Source organism: Ptiloglossa arizonensis, chromosome 13 (assembly GCF_051014685.1).
Source record: "Ptiloglossa arizonensis isolate GNS036 chromosome 13, iyPtiAriz1_principal, whole genome shotgun sequence".
Lineage (NCBI taxonomy): Eukaryota > Metazoa > Arthropoda > Insecta > Hymenoptera > Colletidae > Ptiloglossa > Ptiloglossa arizonensis.
In genome coordinates this window covers 7,448,102-7,465,216 of record NC_135060.1, presented here as the reverse complement: position 1 = coordinate 7,465,216, position 17,115 = coordinate 7,448,102, and the positions used below count along the sequence as shown (strand labels likewise).

Below are 17,115 nucleotides of genomic sequence, written 5' to 3'. Positions count from 1 at the left end.
CACCGGCCCGGCCGCGGTCGTAATTTATTTACAATGTATGCACGTGTACGCGTTGCGGGGCACACGATAACGCGTTCGTTCTCCCGTTCGAACGATTTCATCGGGGCGAAATTGTCGAAGGGAAACGGCCACGGGTCCCGTCGGCAAGGTACCGTTAAGATTATTCTCTCTCTGGACGATTCGGTTTCGGCCCGGATACTTGTCGCGAGCGCGTATCGGAACGCGAGTGGCTCGCGGGTAAACGTTTCGTCAAGTGCAGCCCGTACGTACCCATGACGGGTTTACATGACGTAAATTGTTCTCAGGTGTTACGATAAGGTGCGCTTCTTCCCGGTGGCCGAGTACTCGGTCTGGTGCAGCACGAATAGCACGCTACGCGGTCCAGGTGACGTGGAGTACGTGGTCGCCTGCTGCGACCACGCCGACTACTGCAATCGCCACCTAAGGCCCCCTTTCCCCCATCGCGAGATCAGAGGTGGGCCGTACTCTCGAGTCACCGATTACCTCGGACGAGGTACAGCTTCCGCGGGCGCTGTGCTTCCTTCCAAGGTCGCCTTTTTCAAAAACGTCCATTCACGAACGCGAGATTTCCACGCGGCGAAACGATACTTTAACGCAAAGTCGATCAACACCGTCGAATCGGACGCAACCGATTACCAATTTGACATTTAACGAGTTCAGAGCTCGACACATTTTGTACGGCATTTTGGTGGAGAACTCGCGAGAAGAGTTCGTTTTCTTTCGAAACGTGGAAACGAATTAATCGATCATTATAGATCGTAGGGGATTTTAGAAAATTTTTTTTCTATTTTTTTTTTTATACAGAATCTCGTACAGAGTGTTACAAATTGTTCTCTAAGGAACCAAAGAAGATATTTTTTGCGAATTAAACGGTTCAGTGTGGTTGATCTATTGGAGCGTCCGGCGAAGAGAAAAGGAGATTTTAAAGTGGACGGTGTACGTTTGCTTTCGTTCGAATAGCGTTTACCAAACTGAGTAACGTTTACTTTGACCGTTGAAAAAGTCTGGGGGACCTTTTTCACCCCGTATCGGTAGACCCCTCGAGAATATCGGGAAATATTTAATTGAAAAAAAAATGGAGTCAATATTTTGATCAGTTCCCGAACAAATAACCTCTGACACTTTATACGAGTCGGCCTGTATATTTTCGAAAATATATCAGCGTTGATGGTGCAAAGATAAATTCGATAGAATTAACTCATTGTATTCGGTGGACATTGAATGCAAAATTACAACTGTCGACACCTCTTGATCAGACCGTATAGTTTGATGTACCAATAAACGCGAGATATCTCGGTTCCGGACACAATGTGTTAAGCTTGTTCAAAATTCTGTTTGCCGATGGTGCAGTGTTTCGATCTCTCGTACGTGATGCACACGTATGCATTTCTGACGATACGATGCCTTTTATAAACGATACGCGTGTAGAGTCGGTGACCAATTCGTTAACCTCCTATTTCACCAAGTGTATTCGTTCTTCGAAAAAGAAACGATCAATCGGTTATTTGCGTAATTAAATACTCCAACGAAACGACGATATATCAAATAACGTTAGAAATTACATTCAAATTTTTATTAACGTCGGGATATTATTTTGTATATTTTATACTTATATATAGACCACACCGAAAGGAAGTGACCGACACGACATTTTAAGTGTTAACAAAAAATTGTTGAAAGTTTCGACGGAATTCTCCGTGGGACACACGGATTGAAGTTTTCGCATTAAAATTGCGAACGGAAACCTGCACTTTCGACATCGAAACGAGGAAAATTGAAACCGATTCATACATATTGATCGAAGTTTGTAGCAATGACAATTCTCTTCGCGCGGTATTTAACGTGCAACGTTTCGTAAGCGTTCCCGTAACAAACATAACGAAACACTTTTCTGTCTATTTCGGTTCCGTACGAATTTTTCGAATAAATGGAGATCCAGCTACCAAGAACGTGACTTTCGCGTTACGTAATTCCGATGAATAGAAATTTTCGCGACGACGACGACCTTGGAAAGACGCGCGCGATAAGAATGAAACGAAAAAAGAAAAGAAAAGAAAAAAAAAAAGAAATCAGGCTTTCGATCATCGACTCTCGATGCTTTTTGTGAATTGTCTGGGCGATCATCTCTCTCACACATATTTCTCTCTTACGATCTTTTTGTACACGTTGTCTTTGTTCATGCGTCTTCGCTTATACCGAGCTGACAAAACGCAGCAAATACGACGTGATTCGTTGTTCTCGCGTTCTGTTGTCGCGTAACACACTATTTCGCGTTTGAAATTCGATATTTTATACAGCTATTGTACGAGGCCGCTGTTCTATTGCATAACTCGACGATACGTTCTGTTTATATTGCGATAGCCCCGTCTTTCGTAAACGTATTGTGCAATTTATCTATATTTATTGGGTGTTTTGTTTTTTTTTCACTTCTTTATCTGTCCACTCACAATTTTGCAGAATCGAAAGTGCAACGAAACCGATGTTCAAAAACGATACGAGTTTTCCGATACGTTGAACGCGCGCATGTCGAAAGTGATAAGTTTTTTTTTTTTTATCAACGCTGTACTTTTAATTTTGTTCCCTAGCTCTTATCTCAAATTGAAAACGTTCTTCGATTTTTACACGATGTAAGAATATCAAAGTTTCGCTATTAGATTTCAACCTTATCAAACATATATTAGTTATCGGTTATTACGTAGACGGAAATTTAAAAATAAGAAAGAATCGATACAAGATGTTGCGTTTCATTTGGATCGAATTCATCGCGCGAATCAACGCTTTGTTGATTTGAAATGTCATTTCGTTTTTTTTGGTGAAAATGAAACACGATTTTTTCACAGTGTATAAACATTTTATTAAATGTTAAAACTTTCCAAACAACCCAATATTACAGAGTAGTTTCAATCCGTCGATAGATTAGATACTTTGATCGTACAAAAAGATTAGCGATCAACACTGATTTTCATTTTCAAAAGCGATTAAGAGATAGATATAGATACGGATAAGGTTGAATCGGACGTGATTCGTTACAAGATGAATCTAAATTAGGTGAAGAAAAGTTAAGGTGCGAGGAAAGGGGAAACAATGATAGAGTAAGATCACGGAAAAAATAAAAATAATTAAGGTGAGTTCGGTGATCGATGGTATACGCCGTAAGGTTCCAAGATGGATCGATCGGTACATTATACGTAAAACAGAAAATATTGGTCGCCGAAGGTTACCGGGCGTCCCCACCATCCCGTTTGGCAATCCCGCCGCTCCATTTATCGTCTTTTCACTTTGTCCAATCCTCTTCGCGGATGAAATCTCTTATCCGGTCAAAGTTAATACAGACGAGTCGAAAAAACTTGTTGATATTCTCGCAAGTATAATCGAGCGCGATAGGTGACATTGATACACGATACCGAGAGATTTTATTAACATCAGGTAGACCATGGTAAATAGAACGAAGAAAGCTTGGAAGTTTGTATCGAGCAATCCGTTAACATGACAGAAAAAAGGAACGTTCGATTCTTAAGGTAGGGATGACCGACGACCTTGAACGGTCAATATTTTCTGCCCGTGTTACACGTACACGAGAAGTGTTTAACGAGACATCGTCGTCTCGATCCCTTCGTCGAAGTTGCCTCGAACTCTGTACATCGCGACGATTTGTCCGAGAAAAATAGTCACGAACGAATCCGTTGTGAATTCACTCGGGTTTCAAGTTCGCTCGGGAATCCAGATCGATGACGATTTAGTGCAATTGTAACGGAATCGTGGAATATCATCGAAAGCGTTTTATCATCGAAAGCCGTGCCCGTGAGAGCGGCGGCAAACATGTTTTGGCGTGAACGATGCTCGAATTAATCGCAGTCGCGTCAACGATACCGCTTCGAATCGATTCGATGTATCGAACAACACGTATCTCTGATCCCCATTCCGACCCTCCCCGCCGTTCGTTGCTCGATAAACTCGAGATATTCGCGTATTTCGCAGCCGATAGCGGCTTTATCGGCTGCGCGTAATATTTAAGAGCGGCCCACGATTTCGCGAAGGGAACGTAATTTCATGATGTCACAATCAGGCCCGTGGATTGTGTATCATCCGCATCTGTATGCAGAATAAGAGACAGGGTAGACCGACGCGGAGATAATATACGCCTTGTAAGCCGCTCACGGATAAGATAATGCCGAATTTATACTCTTGCACTCGGTAATCGCATTCTATTTGAACGTAACTCGAAGACTCTCGATAAAGTCGAGATGTCTGCCGTTCACTCGGCTATCCACCATGGATACACGGACACGCACACGTACGTGAAGCGATTCGGTAGCTGTTCACCGAGCTCGGTTGCGTCGAAGCTTCGGTTCTACGCGGGGTGGAACGAATATACCTGTTCCATACTCACCACGTGTCTCAATTAAACCATAAACTGGTAGATTGTTATGGAAGTTAGGTGTTTGTTTTCGCGCAACGATCGATCGCGATTCGTTCGCTCCAGGGAAACCACCAGGAGATCCATCTTCGATAGAACCGATATATTCGGTTGTATCGAACGTACGATCCGAAGTTTCGCCAAATGACCACTTTTAAGAGTCACGTTTGGTCGACTTCTTGTTCGAGAGTAACGAATCGCTCGTTGATACTGGATGAATTATTTAACGGTCGGATTATGCGTTCCACAATATCGATTTTATTTACATTCGAATTTGACAAACTCTCTCTCGAATAAATCACGATGAATTATTATCCGCGAAACGAGGAGAGTATTGTATTGCGAACGAAGCTCGGTAAGGAATAAATCTCGTTTCTTACTTACACGGGGGTATTATGTATTTAGATGTAGATCTGTAACGTTATTAATTCGATATCTTGTACAATGTAAATTTCGAATACGGTGGTACGCTTAATTAAGGCACGCGAATTCCCGCAGTGGACTTTTAATTAACAGTGCGATCCGACGAAATTAATGTCTCTGTATTACCGTATTATTACTCGTAATAAATTCTTCGAATTAAATATTCGGAGCAAGAGGCCCGACGATTCACAAACCTTAACTACGGACGAAATTAGTCATCGCTTCTTTCACGGTGAAAGTACTTACCTTTCAAACGACGTGGAACGATCTCGGTCTAAAAGTACAAACTAAAATCCTTCGAAACGTAAGAAAATATTAACGTTCTCTTTACAACGGCTCTTGAATCTCAAGGTGAGGACGAGTTTCGGGGCTCTCAATTCCTCCAGCTCTTTTCGTCGCGGTATAAACCTACACAACCGTGACACGTATTTTCTTTGCACCGCGGACGCGCCTAATTGCTCGATTAAAAAATCTTTCGGCAAACCACTAAACCGTTACGTAAAATCGTTGAAGTTCTTTATCGTATTCTTTTTTTCTCCGCGTTTCGACAAAGAGAAAAAAAAAAAAAAAAACGAAAAAGTGAAAAAAATTGTCTGGCTCGTCAGGTTCTCGTGGACCTCGAGACGCGTTTCGAATCCGACGCGCGCGATAAGAAAGCGGTGTACGGTGGGGCGTTCGGTTACCAAAAGCGGAAAAAAATATTTTACGATCGAAATCATACATTTATCTCTCATTTTACGACCGAAATCATATATTTACCTTTTATTTCTTCCATTTCGTGCAGTTCGAACATGTACTCGGGCTCCTCCCGGTACAATTTCATCGATGCGATTCCTATTTTTTTTTCTCGTAAGTTTCATTTATTAAAAAAGCGAAATATATTTAAAGAATAATCACTTCCTCGCAGAGCTCCCAGTTTCTTCGCTCAGCGTACTTCTTTTTCGATATTTCCGCCGAAATAAATAATTCCACGGCTTCCTTCGAATATGGTTCAGATTCTTTGTCCACTTTCTTTCCGAGGCCAGATTCGAAGGGTCCGAGGTGAGCAGACGGCTATTTATAAATAAAATAATCGCGTAACGCTCAACGGTGCCCACAGTCACGTGGCCCTGAAACAATGCCCGGAGCAACAATTTATTTCATTTATCCCTCCATTCGGCCCAATGGCAGCTGCCGGTAGCTACTTTTCTCTCTACGATAAATCCAAGACTTTTCAACGACGGTCGAAAAATGAAAGGTAGAAAAATAAAAACGAAATATATTCAACAAAGATACGCCTAAAAAATGTTCCGTGGTGTCCAAGTGTATTTCGATCGAATTCAAATACGTATCCTTCTCACTTAATTCCACTGTTTTCAATTTCAACGAGCAACGAACGATGATTTTACTTTTCAATAATTCGATACTTTATTCGTTCTAACGCGCCTTTATAACCGTCTTCTCAATTAACGAATCTTGAGAGAGTTAATGTTCCGTAACATATCGGCGTGAGATTCGTCGATGTCGAGGGTACCTTCTCAAAAATGAATTTTTCCCCCGGCTTTTGTCAGACGAACGTGTTCCAAGGTGTCGCGGTCGAGTTTCGCGCGATCCTCCGGTTCCTCGTTTTACGCGCGACACAGCGAATCTCGAGACGCGAACGGATCGCGCTACGTAGAATAATCTCACCTCGTATCCGGAATATTTGCTCTCGTGTTACTTTCCAGGCAGATTAGAAAGTATGCTCGTAGCGATTCGCGATCGCGTGCTGCTCGTTCGAGGGCGATTCGCGGAGTCGGATTTAGATTCGCGAGCGTCGAGCGCGCCGATCCGTGTTCGCGCTTATTATCGTACAGGCGCCGCGCGGAAACAGCTGAACTTAATTCGAAACGCGTTTTATCAATAGGCAAATAGATCACCGGCTGCGCGGTAACGTCGAACGTTCGAGGCTCGTACGTCAAACAATCGCTGATACGACGCGAATACGCGAGATCACCGATCGGGCGAACGAACGTAAACGGGGCGGTGCTGGTTACGTCGATGCTCCCTTGTTCGAAGACGTTGAAAGTTTAATCGATCGACGATCGTACAATCTGTTTTGGCAACGACTGGTTCGCTGCTGTATAATGGCTATTATTAATACGACACGCCGAGATTAGTTCGCACGGGTTGAACGAATAGATTTGTCTACTTTGGAGATGTTGACCCGTTGTTGAGCATCGAGCATTTTTGGCGCCTGTGGTTAACTCGGGGAGCTATTGCGCGATGTTCGGTCGATCGTAATGTTTTGAAGAGGTACACGATGATGGTCTTTCGAGCGATCGTTTTTTTTTTTTTTTTATCGATGAGAATTCGGATCGATTTACGCGGCGACCATTTCTTTGCAACCAGGCAAGGTTTTCGCGATATTTTTCTTGTAAAGAGAACGCTCGAAGTAAATTACCGAGAGCGATACAAAGAAACAACGCACAAATTACGGGTAAACTGACCCATTTAACGCGATCGCGTACTTCGAGAGCGTAGAATAAAAATGAATAAATTTCCAAATGTTTTCACTATGGAGATAACGTTCGATGAACATACGGTGTTGAAAGCGTTTATTAATTTTGGTTACGAAAGATAACAATTTTGTCGGTAATACTGGCCGTTGGAGTAGAACGACTCCGTGAGTTACGGTAGCAATACTGGTAGCCGGAGCGCGAAGGGTTAATAGCGTTGGAAATTCTCCGGATGCCGTTGAAATTTTCCTTTAAATTCGGATACTAAAATCTGGTAAGCGGTCGAGAATTTAGGCCAGTCGAACACGATGCGTTTAACCGTTCAATTAATGTCGAACATTGTATCGCAGCGAATCGTTTACAATTGTTTATATCGACAATACGCATCCTCCAGAATTATCCACGAGCGATCCTTCGTTATTTACAACGCAGTAATAATTATTTAAAATACAATGGTATCTCGAGATAAAATTCAAAGAAACTTTTAACCGTTCGTACAATTGTTTATATGGACAATATACATTCTCCAGAATTATCCACGAGCGATCCTTCGTTATTTACAACGCAGTAATAATTATTTAAAATACATTGGTACCCCGAGATAAAATTCAAAGAGGTTTTCAACCGTTCGAAAGCATCGCGAGTCTGTTTTTTTAATTTTAAGTTCGTTTCGTTAAAATCGTCGAACACCGTTAATATTAAACGTTTCGAATTGAAGGGAATCGCATCGATGGTTCGTCGTTGGTAAACATTGACGCATAAACATAATAGACGCATGAAAGCGGACATACAGAATGCAAGAGAAGCGACGGGAGCGCGAATAAAATGGACGACAGCACGTTGTACAGAGTAACGAGGCGTATTCGCACGGTATTGACGCAGGGATGATGGGGACGTATCGAAAGCGGTATCCATCGATTATACGGGCTCTTCTAAATCCGGGGAGAGGCGGCTAGTTATTGATGCGTGCTTTCACTCCTACGATTTGTTTCAATACGCTCGTTAATAACGTTGTTTACGAGTTTTTTTTTTCTTTCCCCACTTTGATATTTTCGTCCACGAAATTGGACGTTCGTGGTTTCGATCGATTAGGAACACCGGCGAGGTAGTTACGGGGAATTTATGAATAATTTCTTCGGCACCTGTATCGAGTATCGTATTGTTCGAGGCAAGAGAACAGCGGCTACGCGCGCCATTTGTGGTATTTAATCTACAGAAATTGTGCAATCGAATTAACGCGATAAGCTGTGGCGTTAACTCCTTTGTTTCTGAAAATGGAGGCTCCTCTTCGAGCTCGTTGTACAGTTCACAGCGATGCTATCGATCGAGTAATTCGTTGAATGTAGCTTCCAGTGTACGTCGCATACGAAATATATTTAGATCGGTCGAATATTTAGGTAAATCGAGAACGCCAAATAACGAATGGAAGAATAATTGTTGAGAGTTTAACGGTCTCCAGAATGTCGAAGGGGTTAATCGCTAACGACAGAGTTTACGAGAAACGTGTAAAAAGTGAATTGTAATTGAACACGAATATTCCACGGAGCGTATCTGGAGCATAGAACGAGGGAGAAATGTTCCACGAATCTGTAACACATTATCGAAGTTTCGAATTCGTTGAATTACAACGAATTATTTAACATTGAACAGACGTTCGGTCATTTCGTAATACTCGATTTCAACGACGATAGAAAATTAGATCCAATGGTAGTGATAATATTTAGTATTTAAATCGATCAATTTCCTCGAGCACGCTACAATTACGAAGACAAGGAGCCCGGAAGGGTCCCGCGTTGTTAAAATTTTTCCTCTTCTTTTGTGTGCTCCGGATTCGCCCGTCGAAGCATCGATAGCCAATTACGAATCACTCGGCAACATAAATTTAATTACCGAAATTACCCAACGGGTTACGAATCAAATGGATTAAAATCAACCGACGAATATCTCGGTGTGTTGATGCATTTCGATAAACAGAACGACGATTCGCAACGCGTTTTCGAATGAACTGGGACTCGTCGACGATTTTTCGTTTCCCTTCTATTAAATATAAAAGCGTTCGATATTCGTACGGTGAATCCACCGTTCACGAGCGAAATTGCTCGCTTCGTTCGGAGCTCGGAGATTGCATGACGGCGCACAGCCGATGAAACACATCGGGACTTCATACACTAACATCGCGCGTCAGCGAGGTATCCGTTCTCCGGTTCTTCCCCAATTTTTATTGGGCTTTTCATCGACGTGCAATCATTCGCCTGTGACTTTGTCCGTCTCCTCCACCGTTATTCGTCATCTCATCGAATTCCTCCTCGGGGAATCAATTTGGTGCCTCATCGTAAATCGCTAGACGGATGTGTCTCCCGCGGACACGAGGTCCCGTGATCGATTCTGTTCCACGTATACGTACATATTCGACCGAGTCCAGCCGCTCGTTCCTATAATCTTTCCAATTTCTTCGATTCGAACTAGCGAGAAGGAAGAAAGATACAAAAAAAAAAATAAAATAAAAGAAAAAAGAAAAACGCAAGATCGTGCTCCTCGCGGGAAGCAACGAAATCGAAACGATCGAGAACGTAGCACCGTACGTAGCGGTGGTTGACTATCGCGAATTCGAAACCACGGAAGCAACGTTTTCTCCCAATTTAACAAGCCCGTTCTCGTTAACGTTTTGTGTGATTTTTTGTCGAGGAATAACCGTATTAACAGCATCCGCGTGTACCGGAGGGATTTTCGATCTTCGTCGAAATAAACGACGACGAACGAGCGCACAGCAGGTAAGTCGAGCCGCCAGCAATGCGCCACCGATGTGTCTCTCGATCGCGGCGATATCGGCCAGGGATCACGAGAGAAGCGTGGTATCCGACACGATGACTCACGGCACGGGTTGCATCATCGTCGTACGTGCACCGATCAGTGACAGGTAAAGGAGGATCGTTCGTTTTTAACGATCGGCCGTGATACGGAGGAGGTGAATCATCGATGATGCTCTCGCACGTCGAGGCAACCACCCCTCCGTGTGATATCTTCGGTACGGTCACGATCTGGCCCATACTTGACGCGAATCGTTCCGAAATTTAACGAGAATAAATAACAATCGGTGTGCTCGGATACGCCCAAGTATTTCTCATTAGTTGGAAAAGAGTTTGTCCCCGGTCCTGTCGTCCCATTTACTTTCTCCTCATATCTAATCGCAAGCCGCATGCATCTATCGTATTGGTACCACCGCTGTCGTTCGTGGGTGTCGCGCATGCTTTTTCGGTATGTTTCCAGCTCGGGGCATGTTTCGTAATGGTGTTTCCGCATGTTGCATCTATGTTTTGTACGGCGTAGCGCCTTCCCTCCCTCGATCTCCTTTTCGAGATTGGCTTCGCTGCTTTTCCTCTCTTACTCGGAGAAACGCGTTACCCGTAGACCGAGCGTATGCAAGTTTCGCAAAAGAGGATCCGCGGCCTGGAGAACACCGTTGTCGACGATTAACCGGTCGTTTGGCCGGAAACACGGCTAAGTTTCGATTTTCCGTGGAATTTCTTTTGTTCCACGGTTCTCGGAGAATCGCTATTTTTCTTTCTTCTTTCTAAAGTCCGTCTTCGCGGCAGAGTCTCCCCGTCTTTTGCCGATAAATTTTTGTTCGAAGCAAAGAAGAATCATCCGACGTGGATTTTTCCAGGGAAAAAAAAAACTCCGGTGCATAGATCCTCCGCTGTCTGTAGTTTAGCGGTCTGCTGTCTCTAACTCTCTATTTAGCGGTCGGCTGCAACTGCAACGCTTCGTATTATCAGAGTTTGAACGGTGAAAGGGTTGGGAAAGTTACAAAAGGCGCTTGCAAAGTCTCGTGAACGGAATACTCCGCGTTTCTCCGAGCAGTTTCACGCACGAGACACTCGTTGAGCGATCAGACCATAATCGGAGATGTGTTGCTAAAAGTGTCGCCGGGTGGCGATGACGCGACGTGGGTCACTTGGAAAATGGCCCTGACGATAGCGATACCGATATGCGCGATCTGCGTGGTTGTTATGGTCATTTATCATATACACATGACCAGAAGGAGGCCCGGCGGGCATTTCCCGGACGATTCGCTGGAGGCGCCGGATCGACCCATTCTGGGTGGTGTTACCATCAAGGACATGTTGGAGATGACGACCAGTGGTAGTGGCTCAGGTAGTTCAAATAAAAGTTATACATCTACGAGAAATTCCCGTGATTTTTATCGTTACCGCAGTCAACCCTTAAATGCATACGGTCGTAGAACCGCGACACGTTTTTCATTACGCTGTTATTAGAAACTATTGGGTTGTTCGGAAAATCATTTCGTTTTACAAATTGAAGAATATATAATTTAATAAAATGTTTGTACGCTCTAACAAAAATCGTGTTTCATTTTTACCGAGAAAAAACGAAATGACTTTCCGAACAACCCGATAGAAGTGTTCTTCGCGTTTGCATTTCCACGATGCACTTTCGTCAATTTCGATTCATCTCTCGGCCAATATACACTTACCGTGAATTGGTAAAATAATTTTTTCAATTTTATTCACAACCTCTGAAAAAAAGTGTGCATTTGAGAGTCGAGTTGAATTCGATCGCTGAAAATTACTCGCTCGATCGCGAATAGCGAGGGACACCAGCCCATATTTTAGAACGAGTGAACAAGTTTCGTTTCAAATTTAGTTTCACCGAGTTCCTTTTGCAACAGTAAGAAATCGTTTACGAATCTCTGTGATTCTTAACGCGTTCGAGTACATTTTATCAACGAAGCAGAACGTTGCAATTTGTTCCCGATTTCCATAGTTTCAAAGATATTTAGCCAATACCGATCATTGGACCTGATTCGTAATAAGAAACTTGTACCAATATCGCGGATAGTTTACACAGGTTTGTCTTATACGAGCCCCGCGAGTCAAATCGTCTCCCTCACAGTTTCCCATTTCTACGGTGCAAAAAACAGTTAGCTGAGGCAGCGTTAATACTCGTGATAAATGCGTGGCCAATACGATCACTCTTGAAAAAATCCATAAATCCGGTGTTTTTTTGGCGATTGTGAGCGATGAGGGAAAAAAACCGACTCCAGGAGTGAGTTCCATTCGCAGACAGGTCTGGTTACAGATTGTCGACGTTCTATCGTAATGTAGTCAAAATTAAACGATCTCTTATGGTTAGGTATCGATGGTAATCCCCATCGTAACGTTCGACCGCTTCGTCGCTCGATCTTTCGTCTTTTCACCTCGTTTTACGAAACTTTGTTCCACTTCTCCCCGATTCAATTGAATTTCTTTCTTTGGATCGACTAAATTATTCCTGTACTTGGTTCAAGAGTTTCTGGAATAAAATTTCAATCATTTTGCCAAAATAGATGGAAACTTTATGGGTCGCGCTCTATTTACGAAACAGAGAGACAAACTCGTCCGTCGTAAAAATGGGGATTGTGTCCTACGCGATTCGACATCGAGAAAAGTGACTTTGAGCGACGGGAGTCTCTCGTCCCAACTACGGCAAGTCCAAAATGAGGACGAACACGCGTAACATCCTCTCGATCCCGAAGATTAGAACCCTGTTCTTTTTTTCGTGGCGATACCTTGGTCAAAATGTCTAAAAAAAACTAACCTTCACCCTTTCCGATCTGTAATCCTTTTCAAGCGTGTTCCCGTAAATTTAGATCGAATCGAAAAACACAAATTGCGAAACCTTTTGAATTGTTCATCGAAGCATTCGTTGAGATCGATTTGGGTCCAGACATTCAATTCACGGTGAAACTCACCGAAATAAAATCAATGTTCACGTTGCGTACGATCGCGAAGGGTTCGTTCTTCGTCTTTCTAGAAACGAACTGAAAATTAATCCGAAAGACAACCGCGTGGAAACGAATGGTTGATTGAACAGTTTATTCAAGGGAGCTTCGAATTCGCTCGATGTGTATTTCGATAAAGTTTAGTCCCCCTTTAGAACGTAGCGCGCATCGCGAACGAATTACCCTGTTCGAATACGGAACAGAGCGTTAATTTATCCGCGCACGAGTCTTCTTCTTCAACCATACTGAAATTCGTGTTCTTCAATGCCCATCCTCTCCCAAGTAGGCCTGCCGCTTCTGGTACAGCGGAGCATAGCCCGCCAGATTCAGCTCGTGGAGACGATCGGAAAGGGTCGCTTCGGCGAGGTCTGGCGTGGCCGTTGGAGGGGTGAGAATGTCGCTGTCAAGATCTTCAGCTCGCGCGAGGAGAGGTCTTGGTTCAGAGAGGCCGAAATTTACCAGACGGTGATGCTGAGGCACGATAATATCCTCGGGTTCATCGCTGCCGATAATAAAGGTACGTACGACCGCGCGATACCTGTACGCTGAATTTAGCCCGAGAGTGCTCGATGCCCTCTTCGGTAATTCTAAGAAGAGCATAAACTCGATAATAAACTCTTAGAGATTGGTATTGGCGTCGTTGAGAATATTCCGAATAACGCGATCATCGATTTTCACGTACACCCGGAGCGTTTCGTTACCGTTGGTAGCGGCGATTTCGATGGTAAAAAAGAAATCGAAAAATTCAAAACGAGTTTATCCACAAACGTCTATTCTCATTTTCGAAGTAGCATCTCTAACGAAAACGCGACGGAGCTCTCGTACAACGTCCAAGACGCATCGAACCGCGCGAGTTACGCGTAATCACAGTTAGGAGCTCGTGAGAGAATAGACCAAAGAAGCGACTCAGGTGTTAACGGTCCGAGCGTTTATTACGGTAGTTCACAGCCGGATTCCAGAAGTCCTCTTGCGTTACGGTTTATCAAGTAGAACGGTAACGTTTAAACATTGGATCCGCGAGCGTAACTATTTTCGTTTGTTCTCAGACAACGGCACTTGGACTCAGCTATGGTTGATCACGGATTATCACGAAAAGGGTTCGTTGTTCGATTACCTGAACAGATCCACCGTGGACACGAACGGTATGATAAGGATGGCGTTGTCCATCGCCACGGGGCTGGCGCATCTTCACATGGAAATCGTCGGTACGCAGGGGAAGCCAGCGATCGCTCACAGGGATCTAAAGTCGAAGAACATCCTCGTGAAGACGAATGGCACATGCGCCATAGGTGATCTCGGACTGGCCGTCAGGCATGACGTAATAACAGACACCGTCGATATCCAGCTCAATAATCGGGTCGGCACCAAGCGGTACATGGCACCCGAGGTAATTGAAAAATAAACTGCTGATTTACAATTCCGAAACGACGTGACGGGGATCGAGGGGAAGGGAACCGGGGGGAAGGGTGGGATTAACGTTCGATCGGCCAGCGTGGAAGAGAAGAACGCCAGCCGGTGTCCTCTTGCACGCTCGCACGCTTCGGAGAAAGTTTCTATCCAAGCTGGAGAGGTGGCTCCTGAGAATTGTTGGTTCTGCTTTCAGGTTCTCGAAGAGACGATAAACATGAACCACTTTGATTCCTTCAAGAGGGCTGACGTGTACGCTCTCGGGCTGATCCTCTGGGAGATCGCCAGGCGATGCAACGTCGGCGGGATTCACGACGAATATCAGTTACCGTTTTACGACTTGGTGCCTTCTGATCCGACGATCGAGGAGATGCGCAAAGTTGTGTGCACCGACAGGCAAAGGCCATCGATACCGAACCGGTGGCAGTCGATCGACGTACGTATAAACAACAATCCCTTGATCGCGGCAACTCGAGCCGTTAACCGCTTTTACCTGCCGCGTACGCGTTAACTACCCCCATTGTCGCTGGATAAACAACCGAAGTCGTATACTCGACGAAGAGTCGTATACTCAATGAAGAGTTGAATGGGGAGGAACGAAAGAATTTTGTCAATGTATTACCGTAATTATCCTGAATAATTGGAAAAGTAACGTAACGTTCTTTGGACAGACCATCGAAGGAAACTCGACAGGGAAAGTGGTTGAGAGGATCGAGAGATACGATTGGTTATATTAGAGCAATTTTTTGTAAAAAATTTTAGTTTAGTAATAATCTAGACAATTTGGATAACTGCGATGGGGCTTTTGGAGCGCTAGAAGTTAATTTGACAGGAATTGTTGACACTTAACAGTGTTGTAGTACTTAACGCGATTGTTAAACACGACAATTCTTTGGGATTTTGACGCATTAATCTTTTGAATAAAGACGCATCGCGTGGCCTTATTTATCGAATAACGCAAGTTCTGTTTCGCTTTCGCAGGCATTGCAGGTGATGTCGAAGGTGATGAAGGAATGTTGGTACCACAATGCGGCAGCTAGACTAACCGCGCTTAGGATTAAAAAGTCTCTCGCCAATTACGGCGCGATAGAAGACCTGAAGTAAAAAAAAAAGAAAAAAAGAAAAAAAAAACGAAGACGTTCTCGAGCGAGCCAGTTTGTCGGTCGATCGTCGAAACGACGGAGAGAATGGAAGTGCTCGAAACACACGTGGACACTCATGCCGTAACACTTATCGCAATAAAACTTTTAAGTGCCGTGTTATTGCGCGCGCGCGCGCGCGTGCACGCTAAAGAGAGAGAGTATAGGTACACGCATAGAGAGATACGGAAAATAAAGGGAAACTGGTTTCGAAATGGGAATTCTATAGCGAAGCAGAGAGCCTAATGAAAGACTGGTCGAGAAATCGAGACGACGTTCCTTTAATCGTGTTGACTTCGTCGAGTCGTACCCTAATTTTGAGTATCAGCCGTACGAGACACGCGGAATTGTTCTCTGCGCAAGAAGTCGTATAGTCGGTATGAACTCGATGTAAGTTTTTTTCGAAGCGTTTAACGAGCAATGACTGACAGAAACACGGACAGGGTTGGCGGAGATCTTCCAGACGGAAACATCGAGGAGCTGCTGGCTCGTCGATCGATCGATCGATCTATCCATCCGAACCGGGATAAATTTGTGCGCGCGCAAAGCGTTCGGTTAATCGAACGATCCACGCCTGGTCACGCGTCACACTACTGCTGTATATTTATTAATAGTAAACGATAAGATAATAAAATATATAAATTTATTATATAGCGACGTTTATTGAGTAATATTAACGAATAACGATAAATTTGTATATTAATATATACACACGTATAATTATGTATATTCGTTATCGGGCAAAACCGATTCGATTAACCGAACCGATTTATTCGTTGAGGGGATTACCGGAGGAGGTTTTCATTCCATTGAGCACGATTATTCGTAAAATTGACGCTCGAACGTATCGATCGACGCTCCGGTGGAATATCGCTCCGCCACGCGATTTTTGGTTTCGTACCGTTGGATATAACTCCACGGAAATGGCCTCCATGTCAGGATTACTGTGTAACGTGTTCTACTCTTCTTTTTCTACATTTTGCGGCGCAGATTCGTCACTTTACCGGTGCGTGCAGAGACTGGAATTTTTTCATTTTGGGAGCATATACCATACACCGTGTTACAAGAGAAATGCATAACTTTGTTTCTCGTTCTTTGCGATTGCAGGATCGAGTTCGTCGATTCTGCAAACCATACAGGGTAGATAGAGAGAAACCGATCAATTTTATGGTTATCGTGTACGTAAGCGACCAGACGGTGGTAAACACACACACACAGGCACACGTGGTTTTTGTTCGAAAGGAACCAAGATTGTACGTACCACTGACCGAGCTCTTTTTCTAAAAAAACGAAACAAGAAAAACAAAACGTTGCTTTTCGACCTGAAATGCAATTTTTCACGAATCACCTTTCGGGACGCTAAGTTTCTACTCAAGGTTTTTACACAACGAAGTTTTTTCCGCGACTTCCGGGCTTCATTTTTATCAACCGCGTCATCTAATATATACA

General features: G+C 43.8%; 1 protein-coding gene across 6 annotated transcripts in view; it reads left to right on the top strand.

Annotated features, from left to right (window-relative positions):
* Babo (TGF-beta receptor type-1 babo) overlaps positions 1-15,658 on the top strand; it is a 50,135-nt gene extending 34,477 nt beyond the window's left edge. For 2 of the 6 annotated variants that reach the window (XM_076325825.1, XM_076325824.1), the window contains exons 4-8: positions 11,260-11,493; positions 13,404-13,637; positions 14,167-14,507; positions 14,724-14,963; positions 15,509-15,658. In XM_076325825.1, coding sequence (XP_076181940.1) covers positions 11,260-11,493; positions 13,404-13,637; positions 14,167-14,507; positions 14,724-14,963; positions 15,509-15,631 — 1,172 coding nt within the window. In that variant the 3' untranslated portion in view covers positions 15,632-15,658. Of the gene's footprint in view, positions 1-305; positions 515-11,259; positions 11,494-13,403; positions 13,638-14,166; positions 14,508-14,723; positions 14,964-15,508 lie in introns of all 6 variants that reach the window. The other 4 variants (XM_076325823.1, XM_076325821.1, XM_076325820.1 and 1 more) reach the window with 4 other exon arrangements.
* The last annotated feature ends 1,457 nt before the right edge of the window (positions 15,659-17,115 follow it).